This window comes from Aulonocara stuartgranti (assembly GCF_965226115.1).
Source record: "Aulonocara stuartgranti genome assembly, chromosome: 20".
Taxonomy (NCBI): Eukaryota; Metazoa; Chordata; class Actinopteri; order Cichliformes; family Cichlidae; genus Aulonocara; species Aulonocara stuartgranti.
In genome coordinates this window covers 32,058,632-32,072,663 of record NC_138956.1, presented here as the reverse complement: position 1 = coordinate 32,072,663, position 14,032 = coordinate 32,058,632, and the positions used below count along the sequence as shown (strand labels likewise).

At 38.4% G+C, this 14,032-nt stretch overlaps 1 protein-coding gene across 3 annotated transcripts in view; it reads left to right on the top strand.

Moving 5' to 3' along the window:
• acap3a (ArfGAP with coiled-coil, ankyrin repeat and PH domains 3a) overlaps nt 1–12,925 on the top strand; it is a 70,173-nt gene extending 57,248 nt beyond the window's left edge. For 2 of the 3 annotated variants that reach the window (XM_082518917.1, XM_082518919.1), the window contains 12 exons: nt 676–787; nt 1,153–1,361; nt 2,496–2,565; nt 4,319–4,413; nt 4,508–4,725; nt 4,823–4,912; nt 5,085–5,177; nt 5,256–5,482; nt 5,599–5,708; nt 6,175–6,285; nt 6,375–6,436; nt 12,106–12,925. In XM_082518917.1, coding sequence (XP_082375043.1) covers nt 676–787; nt 1,153–1,361; nt 2,496–2,565; nt 4,319–4,413; nt 4,508–4,725; nt 4,823–4,912; nt 5,085–5,177; nt 5,256–5,482; nt 5,599–5,708; nt 6,175–6,285; nt 6,375–6,436; nt 12,106–12,212 — 1,504 coding nt within the window. In that variant the 3' untranslated portion in view covers nt 12,213–12,925. The remainder of the gene's footprint in view (nt 1–675; nt 788–1,152; nt 1,362–2,495; nt 2,566–4,318; nt 4,414–4,507; nt 4,726–4,822; nt 4,913–5,084; nt 5,178–5,255; nt 5,483–5,598; nt 5,709–6,174; nt 6,286–6,374; nt 6,437–12,105) is intronic. The other variant, XM_082518918.1, reaches the window with a different exon arrangement.
• Nucleotides 12,926–14,032: the final 1,107 nt, after the last annotated feature.

Below are 14,032 nucleotides of genomic sequence, written 5' to 3'. Positions count from 1 at the left end.
AATGATAAACTGGTGACCATACTGGGATCAATGGCTCAGATCACTGTGGTCTGACTATGGTGATCCTGTAACTTTTCCTCTAGAGACGCCACCAAGTCAAAGTGTGTCTGTGTCATGTTTATTTGTCTAGTAATAATCATAGACTGTAGCAAAGTGACCCATTGATTTCTGCGTTTTGCATTTTCAAGCCACAACATAGTAATTTAGCTGCCACCATGTTGTTTTTTTAGAGCCAGAAGTCATCATATTGGGATTAGAATTTTCCCATCAGAAGTTGTTCCTTGGTAATAATCTTAGCCAAAATTAGCACGCATCTATGTGAGACTTTTATAGCTGAAAGAGAAAATGATTGCACAACAATCAATCCTATCCATCCAGTTTAGGGTCATCAAGGGTCTAGATCCTACCTCAGTCATAAATACAGGAATTCAGGCCATATCTCAAATTTTAAAGTTACTTATCACAAAGTTTCAATTTACTAAGTATCTCTAAATTTAAACTCACATAAAAAAATAAATTAAATATTGACTGCTTTGTTCAAATCACTGCTGTGCAGGTACAGCATCAGGAGGTGGCTTGCTTTACTTTATTCTTTCTTAATCTGTGCTTTAGGTAATCATAAATATTACAACAATCCTTTTTCTGATTCATGAATATAATGTGGGCGTCTTTCAGGAGCTGTATGCTTCAGGCTGAGTCTGAGAAGTTAAGACATTCGTGGATTCAGGCTGTTCAAGCTAGCATCGCTTCAGCCTACAGAGAGAGCCCAGACACGTACTACATAGAGGTGAGTCAAAATTAATGGGAAAAAATGCTTGTTTATGGGATGTTTTTCCATGTTTTAATTCAAATATGGTACTTTTTATTCCACTATAATCTATTTATCTAACACCCACAGTTGCTCTATGATCAGTTAATAAATTATGCTGCAATGCCCTAGACTAAAATACCTGTTATAAAAAAATAGTCCAGTCGTAGCAGATGTTCCTATTAGGATATTTAAACTTAACGTTTTATCTCATTTGTTTAATCTGTAAAGTTTAATTCACATCGACACAACTCCACATACTTCCTCTCAATTTATAACAAATAATACTTTGTTTCACTAAAATTGAATGAAATTCCGTCCTAACTGATAGCATTTGTTTGTAGCATCTGGACAGAACAGCCTCTCCATCCACAAGCAGCATCGATTCAGCCAGTGAGCCACGGGAGCGCAGCGCCCGGGGCGAGACCATCCTGCAGCGGATCCAGTGTCTGCCGGGGAACGAGCAGTGCTGCGACTGCGGTCAGGCCGACCCTCGCTGGGCCTCAATCAACCTCGGCATCCTGCTGTGCATCGAGTGCTCCGGCATCCACAGGTAGAAAAAACGCCTGCATTATTCTCAGAAAAGTTTGGACAGGGCCATGTTTACTATACTATACCATCTCCTCTTCTTTTAACTACAGTCTATAAACACGTGGGAACTGAGTCCTCTGGAAGAGGAACCTTGACTCATTCTTGTCTGATAGTATTCCAGCAGCTCCACAGTCCTGGGTTGTTTTTGTCATATTTTCCGTAGGTTGTCACTTTTAGCTTAGCATTGGAGTCTGCCAGTGTCACGTTAAAGGGAAGGTCATCATAGTCATATTGACTTCCCAACAGAAGAAGAGTGTGAAAACAGCCTCTCAATGTCAAACTGCACAATTAAGCACGATAAGCATCTTTAGGGTGGACTTAAAGAATCTGAGCGCTTCCTCTAAACCTGCCTCGTGCTGTGTGGCGGCTGCTGGCTCTGAGGACAGGAAGAGGTGCCAGCAGCCTGCTAAAGTTGGGAGAGCACGTTCTGCCACACACGCTGCTGACAGATTAAAGTGCAGGACACTGCTTATTGGATCAGTCGTGCCTTGAGTGAGAGTTTTCACAGAGTGATAAGTCATTGAATAGCTGAATTCAGTGCTGGATATGATGTAATGCTGCTGAATGGAGGCACCATGTTTGCAGAAAGACACTTCCTTTGCACTTTTGTTTCATTCCATCACACTGTGGCGTCATTGAGGGTCGTTTTCAGGCGTCTGATCCCTTAGGAGTTTTGTTTATTTTGCAGCCACAATTTTCACTGCTTATGTAATCTCAAATCCCGTCCCTGAATGCGTGTGTGCCCACCTGTTGAATATTCATGCTCCTCCTTTGGACTGTTCTTCTCACAGAGAGATCAGACGTGGCCTCTTGTAGCTCAGTGCAGTTTTTTTCTAACGTGCAACAGTTGCCTAGATACCAGACAGTGATTTGCATGACATTAGGAGCCCGGGATTCAAATCAGGTCACCACACAACGCCATGGTGCATCTTTTCATATTAGAAGAATATAAACTGCTTTTTGTTTTGTCGAGCTGGACGCCATCTGCTGCTTTACAGTCCTAACAAAGTGAAATTCTTCCCCTTTAAGCACTAAACAGTTTGACTACAGAACATCAACAGCACATCTCTGGACTCTGAATATGTTTCTCTTGCAGGAGTCTCGGAGTTCACTGCTCAAAGGTGCGCTCACTCACGCTGGACTCGTGGGAACCAGAATTATTAAAGGTACAATTAGTCTCAGCTAAACAGCCATGGGGCAGTTTTTAACACATTACTAGAATAACCTGAAGATGAAAAATGGATATCACTGTCTTATAGCACTTGTTAAAACCTACTGTGACAAAAGGCTTCACAGTTTGGATGAAATCCCACATTAAAACACGAGTGTACCTGTTCAAACAGACAAACAGACCGTCGTGCATGCACACCTCCATAAACATTAAAAATATAAGATATGATAGTAAGTCAGACTAAAGAGGAACCTATTTGTTTGGCTTTTTCCAAAGCAGTATCCTTGTAACCAGCTAAAATGAACACCTTATTTGGAAAAAATGATTTAAAAACACTGAATTAACTGAAATAAAAACAATAATAAGACTTTTATAAAAGTAAAGGATAGTTTGCACTGATAAAATGATCTAAAACAGAGAAAAATACAGGAATTGTTTTGATCTTCAAAACCATTTATGAACATGTTTCTTGAGAATGTGATATCTACATGACCATTACTTAAGTATTTATATCGTAACATAATACATTGTTATAAAATAACCCACTTTATATTGTATATAATGTATCAATGTAAAAAAAAAAAAAAAAGGCTTCTATGTCACTAACACTAAAACAAATAAAAACTATTATAACTAAATAATATGAAACAAACTGGAAACTCCAGTTTGGTTCATAATATTTAGGCAAAAGTTGAAATTCATTAAGAAATTACAGAAAAATTTAAAATTATATTAACTGTGGTTGTTCGATAGAACGATATGTATCGGATGACGATATAAAAACGTCTATCGTTTCATTTTACGCTATCGTTTGTTTCAAAATAAACTGTTTACGGCAATATTTTTTCATTGTTTTGATGGTCACTGTAGTGACTACATTAATTTCTTAAAGTTCTCTCTTTCTCTTAGATTTAATATAACCACACTACAGACGGATTAGCGCCTGTTTTTATGCGTTGTCGTTAGCAACAACGACGGTAACAGCATCGCATGTCCGCTTGTTTATGTACCACATAAACCTTTCACAATAAAGCTCAAGATACTGTTGAGACTTTTCAAAATAAACTGAATCACGTGAAAGAGCAGATTATTTATGGATGAGAAGCAAAAAAGAGCCGACAGGTGCTAAAAAATAAACCTTAGACTCAAACGTTAGAACAGGCTTTTCCCCGCAGCACGCCGTGTAATAAATACTCACAAAGAAAATGGCGGCCTTTACAACTTATGTCTAAAAATGTATAGTTTCATGCATTGGTTAAAACACTCGACTCCAGCTACATGACGCGCAGCTGGAAACACTTCCCGCAAGTCGAGCTGCCCGAGATTCACAGAATTTACAGAAAATGTTACATTTTTGTGATTTATGTCGTTATCGGGATGATAGAATTCTTATATCAGGATATGAGATTTTGGTCATATCGCACAGCCCTAACTGTGGTCTAAAGGCAACTACTCAAAATACACAAAATGTATATCAAAATGTTTCTCTGAAACCAATACGAGCTTTATGTTTGTTTAATTAGTTTAAAAACAGAAATGTTAAACCAACGGTGAGATTGTTTAGCTTAGATAAACTAGCAGTTTCCCTTTTTAGTTTTTATGCTAAGCTAGCAAGCATTTATATTTTACAAAAAGACAAGGGAGTGATCTGGGTTATCTCAGCTACCCTTTAGCAAAAAGCCCAATATAATTCCTAAACTATCAAACTATTACTTTAAGTTCCTAATCATTGTCATATTTCCTCGTAGTTGATGTGTGAACTCGGAAACAGCGTCATCAACCACATCTATGAAGGCTCCTGCCAAGAAAAAGGTCTTAAGAAACCATTACCATCCAGCTCAAGGTGAGAACTGATGAAGCGCAGCTAATCTGATCTATAAACATGTGACCTTTGAGGCACTAACATCAAAAGTCGTATGTCATGTGGTTTTGTTCAGGCAAGAAAAAGAGGCCTGGATTAAGGCAAAATATGTAGAGAAGAAATTCTTGAAGAAGCTGGGCTCCACTGAGATACTCATCAACGGGGAGAGGAAGTCGGAGCGGCGGTGGAGTGTGAAGAAATGCCGAAGACACAACAGCGCTACGACGGTGCCCAAAACACGGCGGAGATACCGACAGGAGCCTGGAAACACCTCCCCCTCCACCTTCTCCTCAGGTATGTCAGGTGAAATGCAGCTTAGCGATGTAGTTTTCCAGTGTTTTTCATACAAATTAGACACCATATAAAAGCTTTCTTTCTGTTCCTCTCATAGCAGCTGCTAAGTTCAGACGAGAATCTCTGTTCTGTCCCGATGAGCTGGACTCCCTCTTCTCCTACTTTGATACGGGATCTGGGCCTCGAAGTAAGCAACTCCCTACTGTGACACTCACACCTTTGTACCACACATTTTAAAGCATGGGAATACAGAGCTTGGATTGTGTGTTCACTATTGCACCATTAAAATGACACTAATTGCTCTGAAAGAGACAGCTGTGACTAATGTGTCCATGTTGTGGCGCCTCCCGGTCCGGCAGGTCTGAGCAGCGACAGCGGGTTGGGAGGCAGTACAGACGGCAGCACAGACATCCTGGTGTTTGGCTCAGTAGTAGACAGCGTCACAGAGGAGGGTGAGTCCAGGGGATGAACTGTAACGAGCTGCTTTTATGTCTGTATGCTGTTGCTGAGTTATGTTACGCTGTCCTCAGAGTGTGAGGTGTCCGAGGACTCGAGCGGAGAGGCTGAATTGGAGGCCGAGCCAGAGACGTCAGACCTGGAGGACCTAAGGGATCTTCATCCCGGAGCCCTGCTCTATAAAGCCTCGAAAGCTCGTAACCTCCCCGTCATGGCTGCAGCGCTAGCTCATGGAGCTGATGTCAATTTAGTAAACGAGGAAGACGAAGGAAAAACGCCCCTCATACAGGCTGTGATCGGGGTGAGTGAATCGACCGAAGAGGTCTGGAAACTTCTCACATCGGTCTTTCATTAGACAAAAAATCTGATTATGACATAATCCAATGTAAACATCTTTTCACTTCTGCTTTATTTTAGGGTTCATTGATTGCCTGTGAGTTTCTGCTCCAGAACGCTGCTGACGTCAACCAAAGAGACGCGAGAGGGAGGGGGCCCCTGCATCATGCCACGTATCTGGGACACACGGGGTGAGTCATGAGGAGTTTTACTCTCCCTGCTGCATTTCTAACCACTTCACACATGGTTTACAGTTTAGTAAAGCGAGCTTTGTTGGAGTGATGCTAAGCTTGTCCAGGACAATGAGCCTCGTGCAGGAAACCTATTTAAAAGGCATGCATGAGTGATTTAAAAGAATTGACTTTTCCTTTTATGAGAAGTTCAGGCTTGTTGTTCTCCCGGGAAAACCATTGTTTGACTGAAAGTGGCTATAAATCATATTTTCACTCCAATAGTGCCAGGCTTCTCAAAGCACGGCCCTTGGTTAGTTTTTGTGTGGGCCCCGGTTGCAACAAGGAAACAGACTAAACCTTCCTTACTTTTACAGATACATCCAGTGTAAAAGAAACGTGACCTAACTTGTGGTTGAAATATTTTAAAAAATGATTACCATTGAGTTCTGGTTATAATTGATCTTGTTTTCTTTTGTCTTTCCAGGCAGGTGTGTTTATTCCTCAAACGAGGAGCTACACAGAACGATGGTGACGAAGATGGCCAGGATCCGCTGAGTATAGCTGTGCAGCAAGCCAACGCAGATATAGTCACGCTGTATGTTGTTTTACTTACGCACTATAGAGTCCATTAAGTGTTTTTCAAATAACTAAATCCTCTTTTTGATTTCTCATTTTTTCCTTCAGGCTGCGTCTTGCCCGGATGAACGATGAGATGCGGGAGTCAGAAGGACCCTTTGGACAGCCAGGTCAATACCCAATCAGCAGCCCCACTGAGCAGCAGTATAAGAAATGCATTCAGGAGTTTATCTGTCTCAATATAGCAGCTTCATAATAATCAGGTCAGGTTGAACTAATGTAGGGGGTGCCAATAGATGCATGAAGACACATGTTTGGGGATCTTAGGCTTCATGTTCGTCTGAAAGACTTTTTACTACCCAATTTTCTTCTTCTCTACATCTGTCATGTTTCTCTCCGCAAACCTAGCAGCCGGCCGCTCCCTTCTCAGGTTCTAACAGCAACTCAGTGTTCCTAATCTACTTTTAACGATGTCAGTTTGGACCAAAAACAGAAATAAATTGGCCAGGTGTGGCAGAGAAATCACTGCCAGGGAAACGTTAGAAATCTATTAGTTATTATGAGGCCAGGAGTGGACCTTAAATAATGTCATCAGCAGAGTATTTGGGACCAATCTAGGACTTTGAGGGTTTCAGAGGATACAGGGAGCTCTGAACCAAAGAACTCAAAAGAGTTAGGTTTCATTTCATCATGTGGTCGGGGTGTATATTTTGTGGGATTCCCCGTTTTAGACACGTCTGGTTCCTGAAGTAAAAGCCTCTTTACTTTTTCTAGTAGACATGGCAAAACTACCCAAGACACATGGAGGTGTTGTATTAGAGATGTGTGCCATGGAAAAATGATGATGTTGATCAAAGTGATGAGGATATCTGTATATTTGTCTGTCACGTGGCTCTTTGGTATATGCTAACTTTACACACTATACTTTCTTTTAAAGATTTCCCAGGAATTTAGAAGTTGTTTAAAACAAAGCACAGCACAGCAAAACGTGTGAAATCTTAAGACTTATCAGTGAGGGTGCCGGTCATGTAAATTTTGTGATCACAGTGTGAATGCTGACCTTTAAACTAACAGACCACTAACTATGCATGTGTCCTCAAAGTGAACTAGGATGTACTACTGTAAGAATAACAACTTACATATGATGTCTCTAGTTGTCAGTGTGTAAATCCCACAAGTTGTACACAGAAACCAAACTTTACCAAATGGAGATCATTAGACTTGTGCTTTATCTTATGGACTTGAACTCCAAACAGCACTTACTGCTATAAATCCCATAATTCCACACATGCAGATTGAAAACATGGTCGCCATCTACTTAAAGCTGAAAATCTGATCTGCTTGTCAAACCCAAGCTTGTTGTATGCACAATCTAATTGTTATAAACGTTTGGTTTCTAATACCATTATGGTATTATTCCCAATTCAAGGTCAAGACAACAAGTCATATATAGAGTTTTATGGTTTGAATAATGACCAACATGTACAACATTAACTGCATGCAAGTTTTACTCAGTATTACTTGAAACTATAGTTTGAGCCTATAAAGTTGTGAGGAACGTACAACAGCAACAGCAATGTCTTCCATAGACTTCCATAACTTTAACCTCCTGGACCTGCAGTCCCCATATGTCCACATATGTGGACATCACATTTTGGGTTGTCTAGACTAAAAACTACTAACTATACTAAATTTTGCTCTACAAGGGCCTGATATGCACTTACAAAGACATTATATTGCCACTGTTCTATCAAAATTTAAAACAAATGTCCTCATATATGGATATCAGACCCTTGTAGAGCAAAATCAGGTAAAAAGATAATTCTTTATTTTTACATTCATCAGGTCGAATCAGCCCAAATAGCAGAGAGAAATTAAAAATGCATGCCATGATGAGTTCAGGTCTTATGACGTTAATATGGTAGCTTCTTATCTTATTAGCAAACCAGAAACTTGCACCTCTACAGTGTGAAATGGTACACAGGATGCTATCCACAGCCTCACATATGCAAATAAGCTGATGGATATAAAAGTTTTAAGGTCAGCCAGCAAGCTGAAGATGGTTCAGGAGCAAAATAGCTGTTAGGGGCAGCAGTTTTATTTAAATGCTGAAAAACTATGTTTTGAAAGTTAGCATAGCGTAAAGAGCCACTGTAATAGGAAATTGGTTGAATTATAAATATACTAAAATGAAAGAAATCTTATAAATATTGAAACCAAAGGAGGAAAAACCCTTCAGGAGTCAGCATGTGTTTGTTTACCAGTAATAATTAAAAAAAAAAAAAAAAAAAAAACAGCCGCAGAGGGGTTCAGCCAGTTTCTCTTTCCTACTTGTTTTTAACTGAATCAATTTTTCAAAAATTAACCTCCATTATTTAATAAAAGAATAAAATAGTGGAGGAACTCTTTATTTAAATAACTTCATGAGGGGAAACTGTGAAGCTGCAATAACTGTAATGGAGAGAAAATGATGTGAGAATTATTTCTGCGTAGTGATTAAAAGATTGATTAAGTAAAGCTTTTATTTTTCATTAAACGCAAAATGATGCACTTTTAATTTTTTTTAATATATGACAGGACTCTCAGAGCCATAGTGCAATGACTATTTCAGTACAGATAATCAGTATTTTTTTGTATTATGCTTAACAGCAAGGCAGATGGTATTTTTTTAAGCTGGATATAGATTTTTTTTTTTTGGGTGGGGGGGGATTAACACCACAACCACACAGAACGATATTAATGTTCCCAATATGATATAAAAATCACTCGTTGGTGGAGTTATTCTTTAGGAGAAACTACACTGGAAGGTTTTTGATAAGTCACTCTAAACTACCATGTTACTGTATATACAGTATTTGTATGTTAAAATGTTTGTTTATGGTAATCAGATGTGTCACGCCTAGGCTTATATTGTTTGTTAGTTTATATTGCATGGGTGGCTGATGCCCAGGTCCACTGAAGCCCAGTTGCTTATTTTTAAAGTTCTGTACCCAGTATACGTGAATATGTAACATTGAATATTGTTGGAAAATGTTAATATCCATATTATATAATACCAAATCACGACAACAGTGCATGAGGTGACATCCATGGCAGAAATCAGTTAATGCAAACAGACTGAACACCCTCTCCTGCAATCATCTGTTGGCTGGGTGACAAGAACAGTGAACCTGGCAGCTCAACACTTTTTGTTTGATCCGCTTGCTAGCTTGCAGTTAGCGACAGTGTGTTATCCAAAGCCTACATAAAAATACAGACAGACTCCCTTCAGACTGTTGGGGTTTAGCTCAAACCAAAGAAAGCTTGCAGAGCTTTTAGAGAGCAGAAATGTTTTTACCAATTTTAGTTTTATATGGAGAATCTTAACAATCTGGGACTGTCTAAAGATGATTATAGTAGAGATGTTTGTGATTTCCAGATTAGTTTATATAAACGCTATCCACTGGAAAGAATTTCAGCATCATTACTGCCTAATGGTGTTATTTTGTAATTGACACTAAAGAAAAAGTCTTATGATAAGCTTAGACAGTGTAATATCCCAATGCTTACAGCTACTGGTTTAGCCCCTTTGAGTAAATTTAGTTGGAGAAACTATTTTGCCGCCAACTATTTTCTGACTCCACAAACCTTCCTAATAATTTTTGTACAGTCCCATTCTTTTATTTGCCAGGTAAAACTGTTTAAACGATATGACATTGACAGGAAGGGTAGCTCGCTCATTTCCGCACTTTGAAAACATGCCGTCTCTCAGCCTTTCCTTTTTTGTGCAGTACGTGGTGTCAACACCACCAAAACACTCTCCAAAAGGTCTCAGTTTTTACAAGATGAATGATGTCGTCGACAAAGCATTAAGCCATTGAAGGATTAGGTGTTGTACAGCTCAGTGTGTCTACAGTGACTGTTGTGTATATAAACGCAAAAACTATTAACACTTTAACTTCTAACAGGCCATTTCTAACTTTCCTGTACTTCTTTTTTCCTGTCTCTTGACTGTTTTCTGTACAATTTCTTTGAATATTGTAATATTGTAAAAAAAACAAAAAAAAACAAAAACAAAAACATGCATCTCAGAATTTACAGTACTTGTGTGTGTTAACACTAACTTCTACCTATGTTTTCCTCTTTGTGTCTTCTAATATGATACTAAAAAATAAACAAAAGGTCTGACTAATCACTAACTTCTCTCTTTCTTCTGTGCTTTATTTCTTCTTTCACTTGCTTTACTAACTTTACCACAAAGCATAACTATGAAGCAAATAGCAAATAACTAATATATTTAATATTTGAAGTGGCGTGTGTGTGTGTGTGTGTGTGTGTGTGTGTGTTTGGAGGGGGGGGGCTGTTTAGTGCATTAAACAGTATGATAGATAAAAATAACAACACATTATATAAAAGTTATAAACTGAATTGTGTATCATTGAATAATTTAAGTATTTGATTAGACAGTCGATCAATAACAGATACTCCTGATCTCAACTCATTAAGTCGCGACATTAAGTCCACAGAATCAGTTTCTTCCATTCCAACAAATAAATTTATAATTTCTATGTAATGTGGGTTTTTTTGGGGGGGGGGGGGGGGGATTTTTGGTTGATATTCAATTTCTCTTCAGTAATATGAGACGACCATAAAAATGAGAGACTGTTCATTTCTTTGTAAGTGAGCAAACGTATTAATTCAGCAGGCAAAATAATCAAATAGTATGGATAACTCGATATTTTCTCTTTTTATGACCATTCTCTGTAAACTCTAGAAATAGCCTAACTGTTTGGGAAAGTCCCAACAGGTCAGCAAAGAAATACTAAGACCAACCCATGCCACATTCAAACTCTCTTAAATCAGCGGTCCCCAAATCTCGTCCTGGTACTGGTTCGTGAGTCGTTTGGTACCGGGCCGCGACAGTTGGGGCTTGGGTGTGAAATTTATGGTTTTCAGGGTTTTTATTGTTTTTATCATTAACTCTGTTTCCCTGGGTCTTTTCCCATGTGTTATGAATAAAACTTCTTTGTTTTGGTACTGGTTTTATTTTGTTGTACTAATTTGCGACACCTTAAAGGCCGGTCCGTGAAATATTTTTGGACATAAACCGGTCCGTAGCGCAAAAAAGGTTGGGGACCGCTGTCTTAAATTATCTTTCTTCCTCATTGTGATGCTCAGTTTGAAGTTCAGCAAGTCATCTTGACCGGTTTTAGATGCCTAAATGCACCGAGTTGCTGCCAGGTGATTGGCTGAATAGATAGTTGCATGAACAAGAAACTTAACAGCTGTACCTAATAAAGTGGTACTACTAAAAAATCCTTCTGTTCATTATTCGAGGAAAAAAAAAAGAGGCAACAAAATCCTTTCTACTGCCTCAATTCTCTTAAGACTGTGGGAACAAACATTTGTAAAATATTCTGAGAGCAAAGGCCAAACACAGATAGGAAAACCAGCTCAATAAGGAATGTCTATAGAGGAAAGGAAACCTCCATAAATACCAGGAGCCTTGAACTCTCTGACTCAGAAACAAGCTGGGAAAACCAGGAATTTTCATCCCCTTTTTAATTTTCTGAGCCTGGCAGCTCTCACGGACACAAAAGACTTGAGTTGCTTTTGTTGTGGTAGTAGCGGTGGTGGGCTCAGCGGTCACCATGACAACAGGAAAAGTAGAGGCTCAGTATTTGGAAAGTTGAAAGAGGGGAAGCTTCATGGTGCCTCGGCCCTTCATTCAGAAGGCTCCTCTGTTGTTTCCTTCCTAACTTTCATTTAGAAAGATGTTTTGACTCTTCAAAGAGCTTTGGGTCTCGGGCTGTGGTTTTCATCGTCATTTCCTGTTGTGTTTTCTCTTTTTGTTCATCAGGAGACGCCACGTACCTTGACATCTTCCGAGAATTTTCGCACATGGCTTCCCACAACCCAGAAAAGCTGAAAAGAAGGAGTTTGCACTTCCGACACTCCTTCAGGTAGTCCTTCAAGAGTCGAGAGAGGGAGAAAATACTTGAAAAATGCAGCCTTCCAAACATTCACCACAGCTGGATTTCAATGAGAAGAGGAGCCTGATGCTGCTGAATAAATTCAGCCATCACAGTATACTATACAGTCAGTTTATGCATTTTTTGTAGCTTTCTCTGTGTTCAGAGAAAGCTACAAAAAATGCATAAATAAATAAACGTCACATTTAAAGTTCATTAAAGTGAAGAAATTAATGCATTTTAGTTCAGTTACAACTTTTATTTTGATAGGGTTTTGTTCTATGAGGATCTGCTGGTCTTTTCCTCTCAGATATATATGTGTATAAATACATTGTTAGTTGAGCACTTGTTTTGTATGAACCATCATTTCTTTGCTGATTCATTACATCAATACTTTCCAGTATGTTTGATTGTATATGTACTGCATGCATGTACTCCTATTATATTTCAAGGATAAGAAATTTAATATCATTAGTTATTATCATCTTGATAAGCAGTTTTGATCTGAAACATGTTCTCTTTATCCTTTGTTTTTGCATCGACTATGCTGGTGTAGTCTTGGTGATGTATTTTTGTCTACTGTGGTGTACCACTATAAAACGCAGTGCTTCTGATGCTGTAAACAAGCTGTAGAGACAAAAATAAAAATGCTAATATATCTGAAAAGGCAAGATGAGAGATGGATGGAAATAAACATCGTCTGTTCGACTCACTCCGTTTTTCCTTGTCGCTGAGACAACAGCGCCTCCTTGTGTTGAAATGTGTGACAAATTGATCTTTTTAATTAGGGAATAATAAAAATACAGTGAAGCCCAATTTCAGTTGACTGTAGCTATACAGTTTATAAATTCAATATGTCTGCTAATAATTTCTAATTTCCCAATAAGTCTTTATTTGTGTTTATTTGTCAATATGGTGTTTACAGCCACCTTTCCATGGAATATTTAGCTAGAATAGCATTATCACAAGTTTTAATTAGGAGAACAAAATTCTAAATTTAAAAAATATAAATAAATAATAAGGTACCAGTGGTTAAAATGTGATCTTTCTCTCTCTCTCTCTCTCACACACACACACACACACACACACACACACACACACACACACACACACACACACACACACACATCCAACTCCATCTTTCTCTCTATATAAAGATGTATATCTATCTATAAAATTCAGTAATTCAGTTTCTATAAAATTCAGTAATTCAGTTTCTATAAAATTCAGTAATTCAGTTTCTATAAATGAATTGATTACACATTATTTTTCTGTTTAATATATTTGTAAGTAATGAAATTAATGGATAGATGGGTGAAAGATAATCTATCTCTAAATTGTTTAATTTTAAAAGGTGTACAAAAACAATATTAAATTTCCATGGGTTAAAAAAGTACATTTTTAAATATATAAATAACGAATGGAATGTTTTAAAAATGCTGTCTAAGAAGATAAAATAATAAAATCATAATTTAATGCTTTATTTCCATGGTAACTGTCCATCAACTGTTTAAAAAAAGATGGGCGTAGCCACTGTGGCATCACCTATCAGATTTTGGACATTGCATTTGGAGGTGGGGTTTGTTCCTTTTAGAACCAGAAGTGACCATATTTAGACAAAAAAAGTGCAGTGCAAAGTTAGCCGTCTGCATTTTCAAACTGTATTGAGTGCATCTGACAGATATAAACTTCTACAATTTCACTCACCAAAAGAGAAATGTGGACAGTCAAGGGGTCAAGTTAAGTGACTTCAGCTGAGGTGAGGCCTCTCTGGCAGCTGTTGGCTGAAGCTGTCAATGAAAGCAGCCACACCCT